Consider the following 20,777-nt stretch of genomic DNA (forward strand, 5'->3'; position numbering starts at 1 on the left):
TGTGGTACATATATACAATGGAATATTACTCAGCTATCAGAAGAGATGAAATACTGCCATTTGCAACAGCTTGGATGGATCATGAGATAATCATGCTAAGCAAAGTAAGCCAGACAGAAAAAGTTGAAAACCATATGATATCACTCATATGTGGGATATAAATCTAAAAGCAACAAACAAACATGACAAACAGAGATTCATGGACATGGACAGTGGACCTGTGGTTACCAGAGAGAAGCAGGAGAGTGGGGAGGTAGATAGGGGTAAAAGGAATCAAATGTGATAGAAAAAAAATCTAACTTTGGATGGTAAACACACAATGCAATATATATACAGCATACTGTTGAATTGTACACTTGAAACTTATTGGATTTTGTTGATGTCACCTCAATAATTTTTAATAACAAAAAAATTAATATGAGAAAAAAATCAAAAGAAAATATGTGTTCTAAGTCTATAATATTTTTTATTAATTAAAATTTTAGGACAAAGGAATTTAAAAAATCTCTATGATACTTACAAAAACTATTCAGTATTTAATGTTTTCAATTAGAAAAAACTTGAACTTTAAAGAACAGATTGCATAAATAGCTAGGGCCTCCAAAGTGAAAGAAAATAGTGACCTGCTATATGTATACTCATAAAGGGCTCTGACTTTTTAAATAAAAAGCAAACTGTACTCATTGTTTCAAAGTCTGTGGGAATAATTATTCAGTGACATCATATGACAATTCCTCTTATAGAAGAGAGCTTTACTCAAATCCAGCTCATATATAACCTTCTATGGCAATCTGTATGAGAATGGAATGAGATCTAGTACAGTTTTACAACCAATTCAGTATCTAAAGTGTTGGCACTAAGCAAAAATTTGAAGTAATCTATGCGGTATTAAAAATAATTGAGAATTATGACAATTTACTTTCAGGAGGTGTTATCTTAAGATACAAGAAGAGGATGGAATCTTAGAGGTGGCAGATACACTTACCTCAGGGTAATACAGTCCACAAAGGCCAAGAGCCCATGAGGGGAAGAAGAACAGATATTCATTCTGTACAATACTCTCATGAATAGCATTCTAAGGATTCTTACTAATTATAATTCAAAACTGTTAAGTTCTAATAACAACTGTGTACTTCCCTCCCTAAATGATTTTCTTCTCAGAAGTAAAATCAGGAAAGGGACTGAGCTCTGGAAAAAATGGTGAGGCTGTGAGTCTCAGGCATACTACTATGTGCATACTACTTCTCCAACCCCAGGACGTGACTTGCATTCCCATGTCCTGCCTCATAGTCTCTTGTGTATGAAATACAGTTTGTGTAATTTATCCTTGGAAAAAATCATAGTGGAATTTGAGAACCTGCTGGGGCATCAGTTTTTGTCCTTCAGTATCCTAAATTCAGATAATTTCAACATCCAGAAATATCCTTTGATTTGTTCTTTCTCTGATATCTTATGTCCTTGGGATCAAAGCCTCTTTCGCTGGCACCAAATAATGCCCAGTGAGGAGTTTTGGCCATATAATCCTTTGCGCTGAAAGTTTTTGATCCACTGCTGTCTTCATATTCCTGGATGAGCTCCTGGAAGCGGTTATAATCAATCCACGTCCACCATTCTTTATCAATCTTAAACTAGAAAGAAAAAAAGTAGTCAGGTCAGAAGTAAAAATATCTGTAAAAAAAATCAAATAAATATAAAAAAATGAGCTGAACTTTTCTCCCTATCATGTTAAAGAAAATTCTTTCACGCTCCAGATATGGTTCCATATCAAAGCAGAATGTGCTATAGTCAAAGGAGAGTTTCTTTTCCCTTAGGACTGTAGCTGTGCTGAACCTGGAAGACCCAATTGCTGAATAAAGAGTATATCTTAGAATTGAAAGTCAAGTTTATCTTAAGCAGTATCAATGAAAGAGGGTTTATTAGATTTGGGGGCATTATATGTTAACGGTCAAGCTAATTCTAATTCCTCTTGCTACTTTTTATCTGGTATGAATTTTCATGGTTGTGTTAGTAGCACCTAGTAGAATCTTTTTCATTACTAAACTTTGCTTGTGTTATTAGTGAAGATTTAATCAATAACTTCAAATTCTGAAATGCTAACTTAATGACTCAAATTAGCCTTTTTAGCCTAACATGGATACCATATCTCATTAGTGGAAAGCCTTGTTAAAAATTTCAGTTCAATAAAGGGATATAATCTAATTTGTACTCTCAAGAAAATTGCTTCTCAGAAGTCACTGTAGGATAATGACTAGGCATGAAGAAAACAAAGTAAATTAAGGAGGCTCTGAAGGAACTACTAATTGAACTGTGGAGGCTTTTAATTCTAACTGCCTATTTGACATTCATGTAAATGTATACTCTGATACTTGATTTATAAACAGACAAATCTGTTATGCCACTGTCTTTTTAAAAAGCCTGATTATGGACCAAGTAACAATCTCATGTCTTAGCTGATAAAAATATTGAAAATATATGTTCCTGTATTTAGAATGTTAAAATATGAAGTTAAATGACATCTAATTTAAAAAACTTATTAAAGTACAGCTGGTATACAATATTATATTAGTTTCAGATGTATAACATAGTGATTAGACATTTAGATACGTTACGATGTGATTACCATGATAAGTTTAGTAACCATCTGCACCGTGCAAAGTTTTTATGATATTATTGACTATATTTCTTGTGCTGTAATGGCATGTGATTTTTTACCCCAAAGCTAAGAGCGTTCAAGGGGGAAAAATGCCAAAAAATGAAAAACTTTATCTATGAATCATAAGAAATTTTCTTCTAATAAGACCATACTTTGAAATGGTGCCCCAAGGGCTTTATGAACTCTACAACTCAAGATGTAAAATCCTATCTCCCCGTCATTTTTTCTTCCAAGACTGACTGCTCTTGAATGTTCTCTACTACTGTGAAAGCCATCACTGTCATCCTCAGGTGCCAAACCTCAAAACTAGAGTCAAAGGTACCCTTCCCTTCCCTGGCCCCTCACAAAAAACCACTGAGCCCACTGATTCTTTCTTAGCAGCATTTCTATCACCATGCCCTGACACGGCTCTAACATAGACACTCAGTTCTGGAGTGTTCTGGAACTCTGCAAGTTTTCCAGCTGAATGATCTTGTGATTCCAGTTCTGGCTGCTTCCATCTTCTGTAGGCTGCCTAAGATTACTATGCCAACAGCAGATAAGAGCTCCATTATCTAGGACATATCGTCTAAATATCAAATCTCCATTTGGAGGCTCTTCATGAGCTAGTTGCTTCATGTGATTCCCATGCTGTTCCCTCTGTCTGATTAATACCTATTTAACCCTCAGGTCTCCTCACATGTCCTTTGCTCTGGAAGGTCTTCCCAAATCACTTCAGACTATGATAGTTTCTCTGCCACAGGACCTCACTGTACTCTGAACTTGCCCAATGAGAGCATATTATAATTGCTTCTGTAGTTCCCTCCCTCATCCCACCATGCCAAGACAGTTAGCTTTGTGACTATATCTGATGTATTATAATTTATGTTGTCACTAAGGACATAAAAGGGCCTAGCTTCTTCCTCCTTACTTCTTAACAAAGCTAGAAGCTACACAATGAAAAAAATTCCAGCTGTTCTACTGACATCTTGAGAGACAGGATGGAATTTTGCTGCTATTGGCTCCATAGATAGTATGGACTATTTTCACAATGTACTCACGGTACAGGGCATAATGCTCACATGTGACTGGAAATGGGATGACTTCTTTACTAGTGCAGGAGTAAACATGTCATTAACAAGTATTAAGTAAAATAAGGCCAATAATGATGTCAACCTTTTATTCTTCTCTCCTAATAACATTTATGGAGGGCCATCTATAAACTTGGCTCATCAAAGACGTTTTAAAAAATTACAAAATAACATGGTGTGTGCAGTGAGTGAGATTATACACAAGGTACTTTAGGAATGCAGAGCAAAATGTGATAAATAACCAACCCCATCCCCTGGAGTTTGGGCCTGCTAGAAGAGTCCTCTTGGGGACTCCTGGCTTGGCTGGTTAAAGCAAATAATCATATTCTCCTCCTCTCTATGTCTTTTTGTCCCCTCAGGATTCACAATCCTGGTCTCCTTTCTCCCTCAAACTCTAACAATTATCACTTGCCATGGACATTCTAAGCGAGACTACAAGATTAGATTGGATTAGAGCAATAGATTGAAAATTTTTGCCACAAGCTGCAGTAAGAAATATATCTCATATCTCAACCTAGTACACACACATGTATCGACGCACACATATTCTGGAAACACAACTTTAATAAAACTATAGGCGATGTATTTTATTTTAAAAAATTGTTGGCTGTAACACACTAAATTGATTTCCTAACTCTAATACGGTTTAATGAAGATCTGGTCTATTCTGACTACAATAAATTCCAAAGGTCATAGATGATCTCAAAAGCGCAATAAGGTATGGCCTTGACTAAATAAAGCCAGGCTGCTAAAGATTGATGAGCCACTTTTATGGGCTTCCACTGTCCAAAACAATCGAACTGCTATACAAAGGGTCATCATTTTCTTATCTTTCACACAGGGAAAATTTCCTTAAATAGAATAATGACAAATAAGTTCTCCATTATTTTAAATGTTTAAAAGATTCTATTAAAGAAACTTCTGGTCAAGATGGAGTAGATAAATGCTGTGCTCGCCTCTTCCCATGATCACAACAAAATTACAACTAAACTACAGAACAACCATCATTAAGAACTGCCTGAAGTCTAGCTGAACAGGATCCCTATAATCAGGAATATGCAGAAGAAGCCACAGCAAGATTGGTAGGAGGGGCAAAGAGATGCAGAATGGGCTGGTCCTAAACCCACTTGTGGTAGTTAAGAATCTGGAGGAATATCTCGGCTGCAGAGTCCTCACCCACTGACCCAACGAGGAGCGAGTGGTCCCAGACCCACAAAGGGTTCCCTAGCCCGGACCACCAGTGCTAGGAAGAGAAGTCCCTATAACATCTGGCTGTGAAAACCGGCAGGGATCACAGCTGAGTGAGATGGAGGGCTGACAAAGACCTAGGAACTGCAGGTCTTAAAGGGACAGCCCACAGACTTGCTCATGGACTCACTGAGATCCAGCACTGGGGTAGCTGCTTGGAAAGTGCCAGGGACCTACAAGGAGGAGCTGAATTGACCACCTTCAGGAAGAGGGCTAGAGAGGCAGAGGTGAAGGCAGCTTACTAGACGCCATTGCTAGTTTATTGAGCCCTCCCCCATACAGCCAACAGGTGCAGGCAGGTGCCAAGTCTGAGTCTCCACCAACATGGCTAACACCATGTATCCCACTCAGGTAATTCTCTAAGAGCCCACCACACCTAACTCGAGCACTCACCTGGAACTACTTCCAGTGGCATTTCCATGCAAATGGCCAGCCTTGGCTCACACTAAAAACTTTTCTAAAATCTCTCAAAGGTCTGCACACCCCAGACAAGCAGTGGCTGTCCTCAGCGTGCCTCATACCTCTTGCTAGGCAGCCCCGAGTCTGGCATCGGTTCATAGCTTAGCCTCTCCCAGGCACCTACAAGCCCAGCACAGGTGGCAATCACCTGCAGATCACTTTGTAGCTTCTACCAAGTTCCTCCAAGTGAGACACAGCAAGTGGCTGACTTTGGCTTACATCAAAGCTCCTTCCAAGAGGCCCCAGAACCAACATAACTAGTAGCTGGCTTCACATCACACAAGGGCACCATCTAAGGAGATCCACAAATGATACACCCAAAGGGTAGACTGAGTAGACACCAGAGCCCTGCTAAAGTGAATTCTGCTCCATGGGGTCAGCCCATGCACAATAGCTCATGTGCTGTAGCCACAGCCATTCCTCACTGCCAGTCAGCCTGAGGGTCAATCCCTCTCACTGAGGTATCAATAGCAATCAAGGCTCAAATACAAGAGGAGGGCACACACAATCCACACAAAAGACACCCATGGAGCAAGCAGCTCAGGTGACAAAGGAGACTGCACCACTGGGCCCCATAGGACACTGATATAAAGCCACCCTACCAAAACTGGGAGACAAAGCAGATCTACCTAATACATACAAACAAACACAGAGAGTCAGCCAAAATGAGGAGACAAAGAAACGCCCAAATTAAAGAACAGGATGAAACTCTAGTAAAAGAACTAAACAAAAAAGAGACAAGCAATCTACCACCTGCAGAGTTCAAAACACTGGTTATAAGGATGCTCAGTGAACTTAAGAAATGAATTAAATGCCTCGGCGACAACTTCAGCAAAGAGACAGGAAACATAAAAAAGAGATAGAAAACATGAAAAAGAATTAGTCAGAAGTGAAGAATACAATAACTGAAATGAAGAATACATTAGAGGGAATTTATAGTAGATTAAATGAAGCAGAGGATCCAGAGATTTGGAAATGAAGGTAGTGGAGAACACCCAATCTGAACTGCAAAAAAGAAAAAAAGAATTTTAAAAAATGAGGACAACTGAAGGGACTTCTGGGACAACACATGTAACAACTCTTCGCGTCATAGGAGTACCAGAAGGAGAAGAGATAGAGCAAGGAGATGAAAACTTATTTGAAGAAATATGATGGAAAACCTCCCCAACATGGGTAAAGAAATAGACATACAAGCCTAGGAAGTGCAATGTCCCAAAAAAAGGTGAACCCAAAGAGACCTGCGTGAAGACACATCATAATTAAAATGCCAAAGGTTAGAGACAAAGAGAGAATCTTAAAAGTAGCAAGAGAAAAATGGTTAGTTACATACTAAGGATCTCCCATAAGACTGATTTCTCAACAGACACTTTGCAGGCCAGAAGGGATTGGCACAAAATATTCAAAGTGATGAAAAGCAAGGATCTACAATCAAGATTACTCTACGAGCCAGGCTATCATTTAGAATCGAAGAACAGAAAGTGCTTCCCAGACAAGAAAAAGGTGTTTATCACCACCAAACCTATATTACAAATAATGTTAAAGGGACTTCTTAAAGACGAAGAAAAAGTAAACTTAAAAAAATATGAATAATAAAATGGTAATACACAATAATTACTTTAAATGTAAGTGGTTTACATGCTCCAATAAAAAAAAAATCTAGGGCGGCTGAAAAGATAAGAATACATGATCCATGTATATTGCTGCTTGCAAAGGAACTACTTCAGATTGAAACAAAAACAGACTGTAAGCAAAGGGATGGAAAAGATAATTCATGCAAATAGAAACAACAAAAAGGCAGGCATAGCAATATTATATCAGACAAAATAGACTTTAAAACATGGTATAACAAGAGACAAAGAAGGACATTTTATAATGATAAAGGGATCAATACAACAAGAGGAATAAGACAAGGATGTCTACTTTCACCACTTTTATTCAACATAGTATTACAAGTTGTAGCCACAGAAATCAGACAATAATTAAAAAAATAATTCAAATCGGAAAGGAAGAAGTTAAACTCATTATTTGCAGATAACTTGGTACAATATATAGAGAACTGTAAAGACTCCATCAAAAAACTAATATAGAAGTAATAAATGAATTCAAAGTAGCAGGATGCACAATTAATCTTCAGAAATTAGTTGCATTTATACATCAATAAGAAACTATCGGAAAGAGGAATTAAGAAAACAATCCCATTTACAATTATATAAAAAAATAGAACACCTAGGAATGAACCTAAAAAAGGAGATAAAAGACCTGTACTCAGAAAACTGCAAGACACTGATGCAAGAAAATGAAGAAGATACAATGGAATGGAAGGCTCTATCATGATCATTGGTATGAATAATTAACACCATTAAAAGGTCCATTCTACCCAAAGCAATCTACAGATTTAACGTGATCTCTATTGAAACACAAATGACAGTCTTCAAAGAACTAGAACAAATAATCCTAAAATTTATATGGAACCATTAAAGACCCAGAATAGCCACAACAACCTTGAGAAAGAAGAACAAAATTGGAGTTATCACATTGCCTGATATCAAACTATACTACAAGGCTATAGTAATCAAAACATCATGGCACTGGCCTAAAAACAGACACACGGATCAATGGAACAGAACAGAGAACCCAGAAATAAACCCATGCCTCTATGGTCAATTAATTTATGACAAGAGGCAAAAATATAGAATGGAATAAAAACAGTCTCTTCAAGAAATGGTGTCGAGAAAACTGGACACATGTAAAACTTGGAAAATGGATCGCTTTCTTACACTATATACAAGAATAAACCCAAAATGGACTGAAGACTTAAATTTAAGACCTGAAATCATAAAACTCCTAAAAGAAAACATAGGCAGTAAACTCTCTGATATCGCTCCTGTAATTGTTTTTTTAAATATGTCTCCTTGGGTAAGAGAAACAAAAGAAAAAATAAACCAATGGGACTATATCAAACCTAAGAGATTTTGCATAGCAAAGGAAATAATCAACAAAATGAAAAGATCAGGAGAAAACAGTATCAGATTTCAGTAGCTGAATAAAGATATCAAATGTTAGCTGAAAAAATGATGGATAAGCACTATAACTAGCTTAGCAGACCCAAGAGACCTGAATTTTAAACTGGACTGAAAAATCCAAAATTCAACCCAATTTATGCTTCAGAATTCCCCAAAGGCACAGAAATGGTGGCACCAGTCACTCCTGGAAGTAGGAGTAGCAAAGGCACTAACTTTCTCCCCCAAAAGCCCAACAATAGATTTATATTCTATTTAAGAAATTGTTAGAATCCCAAGTTCCTGACCTCCTGTACATACATGCAACTGAGCAGGTGCCTAACATGCCCACTACATTCCCCAACAGAAAAAAAAATAGGTTTATTCTCAGAAGACAATAAAAGAAAATTCTATGGATTAACAAGGATAGGGATATCATACTGAAAATGAAGGATTAGAATAGCCCTGTTCCCTATCTGCTTTCTGAGCTCTGATGGCCATGCAAGGTGGAGAAATTAGAAGACCCTCTGACCAGCCAAGAAGGACAGACTGAATACTGAGTTTGGGTTCCCTGCAGAGTGACACAGCTAGATTTCTGTAAGAAAAAGCTGAGCCCAGCCAGTCCTCTCACTTAAGACTCCCAATCTGCTTTTTAGTCTCTCACTTCAATATGAGAAAAAAACTAATGACCATCTGAGGAAAACTTCTAATGTGAAAGAGAGATAAAAAAGAAAAAGAAAAGAGTAACAAAGTAAACAGAGCCTAGGCAGGAAAAAAAAGACAAAACAAAATACAATAAAAACCCAAACAACTAAACTAAAACAACTATCCTTAAAAATGAGAGAAGATACTATATTCATTTAAAAAGTTACTCTATAAAAGGAAACAAAGAATGAAAAAGACCTTAGATTTTAAAACTATAGGAAGAGAAATGAAAGGTTCACAAGAAAGTTAACAAAATAAAGAAAATCTTCTGTAATATAGAGTAAAACAGAGAGAAAGAAAACATTTTTTTAAAAAATTAAAAGACTAGCCTGAGACCCAATTTCAAAATAATAGTTCTTGAAAGAAAGGAGAAATATAGAGGAAATTCTCAGTGCAATAATTCTGGAAAAATTTTAAGAAGTAGAGGCCATGAGTTTCCAAATTAAAGGGGTCTATAATGGATAAAAATAGACACACTGAGGCACATCTCAGGGAAATTTCAGAACAATGATAAAGAGCAATCTAATAAGGAAAACATGGTCATATACAAAGGATTAAGACTCAGAACGCCTTCAGAGTTCTCAGCAACCACAATGAAAGCTAAAAGACAGTGCTGCAACTGCAAAGGGAAAACAGTGTTCCACCTAGAATTCTATATCTTAGCAGAACTATCAATCAAGTGTGTATAGAGAATAAAAGTATCTTTAGATATTTAAGTTCTCAATGAACTGTACCTCCTACATAGTCCTTCTATTGGAATCTATTGGAAGATATTTCACCTGAATGAGGGAGTAAATCAGAAGGATCCCAGAAATAAGATACCTTACACAGGAGAGAGCTGAAGCAAATCCAGTAAGATAGCTCTGCCTCCAAAGTAGGTGGGCCAGAAAGGGCCTCTACAGACTCCTTTAAAAAAATGAACCTCTTGAAATAATTAGGTGTTTTGGGTTTATCATTCAAAAATGCTTAATAAATAATAGATAGATGTGTTCATTTATCAAAAACCCAACACATCTGAGAGTCTGAGAGGAAAGAGAGATGATGGCAGAGAATTTGAGAGCTGATTTAGCTAAAGAACACAGAAATCTAGACACAGAAAAAAGAAGATAAATATTAACTCCAAAGAAACTAAAAAGTTGCTGGAAACAAAGAGCAATCATAGGAAATTGCACTGCTCAGCAGTAATAGTGTTCATATGATCATAATAATGCATAAAATTATTTTATACATATGTTGGAGAGGTGGAAGAATAATAGAGGATGTAAATGAGAAAAGGTAGAAGAGAGCTTAACTCTTATCTTCCATAGTATAAAGTGTAGAGATAATGAGCAAATAAAAAAAAAAACAATAAGTAGTAGCAATATTAAGTATATTACTTAGAGATATGAAGACAAACGCCAAAAGAACCAGCTAGAAAAGCTGAAAGTGGTTGTCAGTTGAGAGGGGTGGGGAAAGGAGGTATGTGTTTGAGGAGAGGATGAGGAACTGCTGATTTTTGTAATATACTTTAATTTTTTAAACCCTGCCTATATAGAATTTGATTAAAAATAAATAAAGTTTAAAAATAGCAATGACCAATCCATCCAAGTGAGGAAAGAGTGTATTATTAACAAGCCAAGCCAACAAATGTAGAAATGGAGTAAAGGAGAAGATCTGAATGACATTGGTAGTGACAGATGCTTAGGAAGTATCTTACTTATACTAGGCACTATGTGTGGTCCTTTACCTTGTGTAATCCACTTAACAAAGACATGTGGTTGGATTCCCATCTTTAAAACAAGGGCAAAAGTCCAAAAAACCTAAGTAACAAATTTGCTGAAGGTCCCATCATCCGTAAATAGAACAGCCACAATTCAAACTTGGGGCTGTTTAAGAGCCCATGGTCATTACACTGTCCCGCATTATCTATTAGCTGTCGAACTGAAAAAATGACAAAACAGTAAGAACCATCATATCTTTCAAGTATTTCTAAGTGCCAGGAGAGAATTTTTTACCCCTAGACTTATTTATATATAATACTTCTATGTTAGCTCCCTTTATTGAACTGATCTAAAAGTTACAGAAAATGATCTGTATATTTCAAATTCTTAGTGTTCTTCAATCTTCCTCAGCATAAAGTCTAAACAATGAGCACAATGAGAAGAGGCATGCTTTCTATTGATTATTTCTCTACTCAAGTACAGCACAGCAGAGACAGTCTTAATAAGGCAAATGCTGGTGAACCAAAAACTTTATTTGCAACCTCTAAAGTTAGTTTGCTCAACCTTTGATTGGTTCTGTTTTACTTACACAGCTTTCATCCCTTCTGGGAAAATAGCAATTAAAAAATAATAATAAAACTGCCATAGTGAGAGGTATTCCTATTACCTGAAACAATTCCTAATAGTAAATGTGAGCATGTTGCTTCTTTTTTGTAGATGAAGAAATGACTTCCCTTTAGTTTTATTCTATCTTCCATACAGACAAGTCCTTCAAACTCAAAATGTCACAAACAAAAATTCTTACCATTTGGCCTGCCCTATCCTGTCTCAACCATTCTTTGCTGAAGTTATTCCAGCTTTTAAATTATACTGTGTAGCTACTGAAAAGTTCTAATCATTCGAAGGCATCATATTTCTACACATCTAAGAGTTAAAATGAGGAAATCTTGCATATAAGCTGAAAAGAACAAATCAAGACCTATTTATTAATATCACCATTGGAGGAATGAATATTCATTCCTCCATGTGATATTGCAGTATTCTTTATTGACAAATCAAATGATCAGCACCTTTAGAGAAGAGCCTTTATTATGAGCCTGCTATAGGCAAGGCACTACTGTAGATGCTTTACATACATTACTTAATTTAGCCATCGTGATAACCCTATAAATAGAGTTCCCCATATTTTGCGGATAAGAAAAATATGAAAAGGTAAGGCTGGGATTTGAAAACAGATATAGCAGTAGAAAGTTCAGAAATCCCCAAGGCCACTCCCACTTCTGCCACCAATTTCAAATTTAAGGATTCACCAGCCCACTTCGGGTTTGACAATTCACTGTAAGAAACCACAGAATTCATCAAAAGATGTTAAGATTCATAGTATGGCTTATTACAGAATAAGGATATAGACTCCAAGTTCCACACATGGAGGTTCCAGTTATTCTCTCCCAGTGGAGTCTAGGACAGTGTTAACTTCCTCCGCAATGATGTATGACAATAGACATGGAATGTTGCCAACCTAGAAAGCTCACCTGATTTTTCCTTTTTCGTTTTTTTTTGGGTTTTGTTCCCCACACATAGTTGATTACCAAGTGGCTGACCTTAGTGTCTGGCCTCTCTGAAGGTTTAGCAGATACTGTGTAACCTAAAGCCCCTACCCTAAATAACAAGCTTAGAGTAGACTATCTAGTGTAGCCCAAGACCCCCAGATAAACATAGACATTTAGCAGGCTCAATATTCTAAGAGCTTAGAGATCACCTCCTAGAAGCTGAGGGCAAAGGTCAGCCCCTTCTTTGGGTAAAATAAATCCTTTAATGTATCACCGGATCTCAAAATCCAGATATAATCAACAAAGCAGAATAATACAAAAATAAGAATCATATATACCATTTTCATTTTCACACTCTTACAAAGGGTTTTGATGTGATTTTAGTATCAATCATTTCCTAAGTTGGGTCCTCCAAATATATGGTAATACTTATGAACCAAACAACTGAAGTACTGGTTAAAGGATGGAAGAGGAACTGCTAGGCTTTTTCATAACTCAGAAGTACATGTTAATTGGGAAGGGGTAGAAGAAGTCCCAGGGTAGTCTGCTATGAGATAGTGGAATACTGAACATAGCTGCCACCTTTTTCTGACTTTAATGGTGATAAGCAGTATTCACACGGCAACAGCTGCCTGGGAATCATTCGTCTTAGGAAAACTACAAAACTACAACAATGAGATTGAACTCTAGATATATCCAAATGCAATTAAAAACGTTTTTAAATCTAGAAACTCAATTTGTGGGGTTTCAATCTTAATCTCCAATTTTGTTGGAGTAGAGCCAAGTCCTCTTAGCAATATCACCAAAATGCCATTTTCTCTGACATTTCTCTTGAGAATTACCTGGAGCAATCAGGCTTCTGATAAGAGTGAGTTCTACATGTAACACAGAAGGAAAAATATTCGGTCAGTAGGTTTTGTTAAGAGAACACTGCACAAAACCTAAATGAAGAAACACAATTCCTTTCTTATTCTAAGAGGGCAATGTGTGGGGAGGTGACAGCTCTTGTTCTCTCTCTTTACAGATTACAAGTTTAGATAGCCAACAGGGAGGCCTCTGTGACCAGTGTTTAATTACCCACAGGGTCTTAAATTTGGCAAAAATTTCCTCAGAGTTGATGATGTTGGAGGAGATCATAGAGATTGCTTCTTGGTAAGCTAGGGTGAGGAAATCTTTACCTTGTTTCCAACTGACACTTCTCTTTCCCTATCTTGTCTGACTGCTCTGTAGCATTTGAAAGACAGTATAATGTAGTGGTCCAAAGTAGGCTCTGCATTTTGAAATATATGTGATTGAATTTTAGCTGTCCCTTTGGACAAAACTTATACTCTCTTGGCCTGAGTTTCCTCCTTTGGAACAACAAGAAAAACAGTATTTATGACTCATAAGATTTTTATAAGAATTGAAGTAGTGCATGAACAATGTTATTCATTGTTGAGTTTATCAGCAGACACTAAAACTAAGGGATAAAAAAAAAAAAACCTAAGGAATGACACCAGACATCTCGTCAATGATGAAAGATACCAGGAGATAATGAAAAGATTATGCTGAAAGACGACTGAAAAATATCTTCAAAGTACCAGGAAGAAATACATCAATTTAGAGTTTTCTACTCTGATAACCTATTAAGAGCAAAAGTGAAAAAATGACATTTCAAGGAGAAAAAGACTAAGTTTACCATTCACTTCAGTGAGAAGGAAACTGCATCTAGTAGGAACAACTGAGATGCAAGAAGCAAGAGGAAATCACGAAAGTGGGATTTATATGGATCCACTGAAACAAGCATTAATTGAAGTAAAGAGTATTGGGGAGTCCTTGTATTGTGCTGAAGGAGGACAATAATGCCAATTAACTTTAGATTTAAGTACAAATTTAAAAAATATAAGAGTACAGGATTCTGGGAAGATGGTGGAGTAGGAAGCATCAGGATACTTCTTCCCACCCAGACAAAAATTATACTGGCAGAATCTGTGTAATATAACTACACTGAAATTCTGATGTCTACTGAAGCCTTGCAACTTTCAGAGGAAGGCTTGGATCGTAAATTGCAGTTAATTTCAGTCAAATTCAGCTTAGATCATTAGCAGCTTCCCATATACCACTCCCTATCCACATAGCAGTCAGCTGTGAACATGTTGCTGAAGCAGCCTACATGCAGCCCGTGGAGGAGTGGGAAGGGAGCAATAAGGACCCTGCCCTCCAAACACTGGAGATCTGTATACTGATTATTGATTACTTATTCTGATAACAGAAGTATAAATGGATTAAACTCTCCATAAAAAAAACAGAGACTGGCAGAATGGACAAAAGGAAACATAATTCAACTATATGCTGTCTACAAGCTTACTTTATAGCCAAAGACTAAAAAATGAAAGGATGGAAAAATACAGTCCATGCAAAAAGTAACCAAGAGAGTAGACATGGTTTAACTAATATCACACAAAATGAATGTCAAAGGAAACAAAGAACTATATATTAATAAAAGGTTCAATAAAGCAAGAAGATATAACAATTATAAATATTTATGGCGCTAATCAGAGATCACTAAAATATATGAAGCAGATACTAACAGAATTGAAGGGAAGAACAGACAGATAGTTCTACATTAATAGTTGGAGACTTCAATAATCCATTCACAATAATGAAGAGAATAACCAGACAGAAGATTAGTAAGGAAGTACATGACTTAACACAATAAATCAACTAGATCTAACAGACATACATAGAACGTTATGCCCAAGACAAAATACACATTCTTCTCAGGTATACATGGGACATTTTCTAGGATAGACCACATGTTTAGATCACAAAATTTGTCTGACATACAAATTAAGTCTAAATAGATTTTAACAGACCGAGATCATACAAAGTATTTTCTCCAACTACAACAGAATGAAGTTAGAAATCAGTAACCGAAGGAAAACTGGAAAATGCACACTTGTAGAAATTAAACAAAAACTCTTAAACAACCAATGAATCAAAGAAGAAATCACAAGGAAAGTTAGAAATACTTAGAAACTAATGACAATGAAAACACAACATATCAAAACTTATGGGATATAGAGATTTACAGCTATAATTGCTTACTTTAAAATAAGAGAATAACCTAAAATCAACAGCCTAACTTTACAACTAAGGAACTAGAAAAAAGAGCAAACTGAACTGAAAGATAGCATAAGGACGGACATAATAAAGGTTAGTGAAGAGATAAACAAAATGGAGAACTGGAAAACAAAACAAACAAACAAAAAATACTGAGACCAAAAGCTCATTTTTCTAAAAGATCAAAAAAAAGGACAAAATTTTGGTTAGACTGAGAAAAAAAGAGAAAAGACTCAAATTACTAAAATCGAAAATGAAAATAGGGACCTACAACCAAGTTTATAGAAATAAAAAGGATTATAAGGGCATACTCAGAATGACTAAATGAGATAATGTAGATAAAATGGACAAATCCCTCAAACTTTCCTCAAAACTGAAGAGGGAATGAATACTTTCTAACTCGGTCTATGAATCCTGCATACCAAAGCCAGACAAAGATATCACAATACAATTACATACCAATATCCCTTATTAACAATGATGCAAAATTCCTCCTCAAAACAATATCAAACCAAATTTAGCACTATATTAAAAGGATTATACATCATAACCAAGTGGGATTTATTCCTGGAATGCAAAAATGGTTCAACATATGAAAATCAATGTAATATACCACATTAACAGAATGAAAGGGGAAAAAAACACATAACCATCTCAACTGATGCAGAAAAAGCATTTGACAAAATACTCTTTCATGATAAAAACATTTAACAAACTTGGAATAGAAGTAAGCTACCTTAACATAATAAGAGCCATGTATGAAAAACCCACCATGAACATTATACTCGATGATGAAAAACTGAAAGATTTTCCTTTAAGATCAGTTAACAAGACAAGTATGTCCACTTTCATCACTTCTATGTAACACATTACTAGAAGTCCTAACCAGAGCAATTAGGCAAGAAATAGAAAACTTAAATGTCCAAATAAAAAAAGAAGTAAAACTATCTCTGTCCACAGAGGATATGATCTTATTTGTATGCAAATCTTCTCCTGAGAATCTGTCACTTGAGATTGAATCAAATGGTGGTGAATGCTTGAGCTAAACTGGAGCCACAGCAGCCATACCAGGTGATATGAAAATGGAGAAGCAAAAGAACCAAATGGGAGGGAGGAAGTAAGGGAAAAAAAGGAAGGAAACATTCAGAAAGACTGACAGACAGGTGAATGTGGCCATTCCTTTTATAATTATAACTTTTATAGTTTTTTTATTTTATGTTTAGGTCTATGATGAATTTTGAAAGCAATAAGATCTGTATATAGATTCTTCTTTTTTTCATGACATGTGGATGTCCAATTGTTTTAAGTATCATTTGTTGAAAAGACTATCGTCTCTCCATTAAATTGCCTTTGCTTTGTTGTCAAAGATCAGTTAACTACATTTTTGTGGTTCCATTTCTGGCCTTTCTATTCTGTTACATTGACATTATGCACTTTTCCAAACATATGGGACTTTATAGCACAAATACTGAGTCTTGAAGTATGTAAATTAAAAAAAAAACAAAACATTTAGGTGGTTGGAGAATCCAAGGAAAAGATGCAGACTGTGACAAGAGAATCCAACTAAATTATAAATATGTGAAATAACTTCAATGAAAGGGGATGTGGGAGGGGAAAAGATACTGAAAGAAATAACTTTGGAAATGAGTGAAGCCTGTAAGACTAAAGGCAAAAGGATCTACACATAAGCACTGTATTCTACTGTTCAAAATTCTGATACTACTATACATGTATACTGACATTGAACAATTGAGTTTATAGATGACTAATAACTGGAGCTAGGTTTCTCACTGTTGGAGTGTGAATTTATAAGTAAGGAAGAAGAGGAGGCTAGAAAGAATCACATGTTAATGGATTAGAGTTTGAGACATCAGTATGTTCAGCTTAATATAAACACAAACGGTTACATATAGAAATATTTATAGACATATGTACATACAAAGATTAGTATATGTAGATATATTTCCTTGCTCTATCATCTGAGAGAGACTAAAAGAAAAGATGCCTTAGGAGCAACAAACGTATCTTCACCCAGATCTTGGTTTCTAAACACCATATTCTAATAAAAGGAACCAGGGCTCCTGAGAGAAATGGCTGATCCTAGGACTGGTACAGGACATATACAAGATGAGCCTGGAGCATCTTGCAGTGGTAGAAAGTAAGGAAGTGCTCAATTCAAACAAAAACAAACTCCCTGCCCACCACTGATGCAGAAAGCCGGGTAGAATGTCAAAAGAGCACAGGAACCAACTAAAAGAGCTCCTAACAGCTAAAGCTAAAATATTTTGAGCAAAAGAAATAAAAGAATTTGATTATAACTCAAAGTATAAAATGTCCATGTGTCCATACTGATAGAAAAATTAATAAATTAATATGAGAAGAAGACACAAATGTGTTCAAAAGAATTCCAAGCAATTTATATAGACACTCACTCCACCCTCAAGGATGTGGAGCATAACTCTCATTCCTTAAATATGGACTGCATACAGTGATTTCCTTCTGCAGGGGATTGTACAGAGAGGTAGAGGGAAGAGTAATTTTATAGTAGAGAAACCTGACGAACACTACCTCATCTGGCTGAATCAAGGACATCAATAGTCATAAATAATGTTGACAGTATGCATCCTTAACATGATGCAATGAAAATGGTGCTTCGCCTCTGTGATTTTCCTCCTAAAAACCCATAACCCAGATCTTATGAGAAAGCATTAGACAAATTTCAGTAGTGGTGCATTCTATAAAATACCTAAGGAGTACTCCTCAAAGCAGTTGATATTAAAAATAAGGATGGTCTGAGAAACAGCTATAGCCAGGAAGAGTGTAAAGAGACATGACAACTGAATGTTATATGTTATCCTGGATGGAATTCTAGAATACAAAAATGAAATTAGGTAAAACCTAAGGAAATCTAAATAAATGATGTATTTTAGTTAATAATAATGTGTCAATATTGGTTCATTAATTGTAACATGCACTATGCGAATGTAAGATGTTAATAATAGGCCAAATCCGGGGTACACAGGAACTCTGTACTATCTTCTGTTTTTCTGGAAATCCCAAACTATTCTAAAACATAAAGTCTATTTTTAAAAAAGTAAGGAATTAAGTTTTAAAACAATGCCATGTGGATTCTGCAAGCTGTACATATCACCTACCACTTGGTTTCCTTAGGGAGTGATCACTAGTATGTAGAGGGATCTATTTCTGAACTAAAATTATGAAAGTGTATTGATCATCGTGGTCTTATCAGTTTGCAGACTGACAGGACCAAGGTTACATTTAAGCTGCAAACCCAAAAGCAGAAGGCTCATTGTACCTCCTCTTCCCAACTGTCCCTTCCAAAGCACAGGTCTACCGTCCTCTAACGGACAGGCAACTGCAGTCATCTCTTTGCCCCTCTAGCTCAATCTTGGAACTAAAATATGCTGACTTATCTGTTTTAATGTGAGTCTGCTGTGGAGAGCGATTGCAAGCTGAAGAGGTCCTTGCAATCTGTGAGGTCAATCAAAGGTTGCCTCGCCTCAAGAACCCTCCTAAGAATGGGGAAGTACAAATTGATTGGAGAGCAATACGGTGTTAGGTGTTACTCCGAGACAGGGAAGTACGCTCATAGCTGGGAGCAGATGGAACTGCAAAAGATCATAGCAGGGTGTGGATTGGGTGATTGTGCAGAGGATGATCTTATCCTAGCCAGCAATTGTATGCTCTTGTATAAAAGCAGCTTGTAAAAATAAAACTGGGCCACTACTCCATCATCAGTGGATAGTGGACCTCCTGATCCCAGATTTCTGCCTTCTTTCTTTTCTCAATCTCCCACTGTTTCCACTCAGGTACATTTTTCAGAGCTGTGCTGGACATGGCAGGATTTACCACTCACTGAATGCGGCAGTCTGTTATATCTTTACTTTGTTCAACGTCAGAGAAACTCACTGAATGTTCTATTCCTATACCTTCCCACCCACTAAGGAGCTTGCCTCTTACCAATGGCAGGAACTTTATCTAAATATCACTTCTAAACAACAAAATTGTTCTAAAAAATAATCACCTGTTTCAATATATATTCACTATAATAATTAAGAAATGCTTTGCATGTGGTGCAGCATATGGCAATGACAAAATCACTGCACTGCAAATGACCGCGGAGTATTCTGGGTATGAATAGGGTAATATAATTATAATGGACTCTCCAGAAGCTATTTCATGTTGTGAAAATCTTAGAAATTTAATGCAGTATATTTAAATGTCATTTAAATGTAAATATTCAACCAATACTTGGGATCTCCCTCAAATTTTTTTCATTTAAGATTTACCTTACATTTGGGGCTATATAATATTCTGGCTCAGATGGAATTTCAAATTTATGAAATGAGTAAAGGAAAAAAATGCCACAGTTGAGGGATTTTAAATGCTCTACTACTCAGCAGTGCTCTTACTTCTGTTAGCTAACTTAACTAGAATCAGAAAAGTATAGTACTGTGGATAGGAAAGACTTTCAACAAGCATAGGTAGATATCAATTTCCTGCTGCAAAAAAAACCAGAGAGGAATGGTGAATGACAAAACAACTGGATTTAACAATGAGCAAATCACTGATGACCTTTAAAATAGCAAACTCAGTAGAATAAATATTGAACAAATGAATGATAAGGAAGAGGTAAGTAAGTACACCAAAATAGCAAGATGGAACAATGTATTTGATTTCAGAAGGTAAGGCAATGAAAAAGGAAAGTAGATAAAGGTGAAAAGGTTGTTAATTCACTAAACAAATACTGAGAGAGGATTTAATATGTACTAGGTACTCTAGGAAGTGTCGGGGATGACAGTCCTTGTGTTCTGGAAACCGATACCTTCTTAGAGAAGGCAGCCTTATATATGTGCATGCAGATTTGAGAGAAGTGGCCCCCACTCTGGAGATGTTTGATCTACATCTTTAAGGAGTAGAGATTCACCAGGTAAATTGTGATGTGGTGAGGTGATCAGCACATTTCTGGCAGAAGAGATATTTTGGGCAAATGCACAGAGGAAAGAAGCAACAAGATAGAGCCTTGCAAAAGCTCGGAGAGTAGGAATACAGTGAAGTTGAAAAGGATCCAATTGTGAAGGCCATTACAAATCAAATATTTAGATTTTTCTCTTAAATGCTCTGTGTGATGTCATGTGTTTGAAAAAATACAGCAGAGCAACAGTAAATTTGGGATCGGCAGCATAAACAATGAGGATGCTGAATAGTCAATACTTATTCTTATTTATTTATGGATTACATGATCTGTTTTGTAGATTCAAGTCTGTAGA

The 20,777-nt window shown here is 36.2% G+C and overlaps 1 protein-coding gene across 2 annotated transcripts in view; it reads right to left on the reverse strand.

Annotated features, from left to right (window-relative positions):
• Positions 1-446: 446 nt before the first annotated feature.
• The window catches only part of LOC105296721 (S-adenosyl-L-methionine-dependent tRNA 4-demethylwyosine synthase), a 186,535-nt gene continuing 166,204 nt past the window's right edge, over positions 447-20,777 (reverse strand). For both annotated transcript variants that reach the window (XM_011366973.2, XM_011366972.2), the window contains exon 16: positions 447-1,628. In XM_011366973.2, coding sequence (XP_011365275.1) covers positions 1,407-1,628 — 222 coding nt within the window. In that variant the 3' untranslated portion in view covers positions 447-1,406. The remainder of the gene's footprint in view (positions 1,629-20,777) is intronic.

This window comes from Pteropus vampyrus, unplaced genomic scaffold (assembly GCF_000151845.1).
Source record: "Pteropus vampyrus isolate Shadow unplaced genomic scaffold, Pvam_2.0 Scaffold128, whole genome shotgun sequence".
Taxonomy (NCBI): domain Eukaryota; kingdom Metazoa; phylum Chordata; class Mammalia; order Chiroptera; family Pteropodidae; genus Pteropus; species Pteropus vampyrus.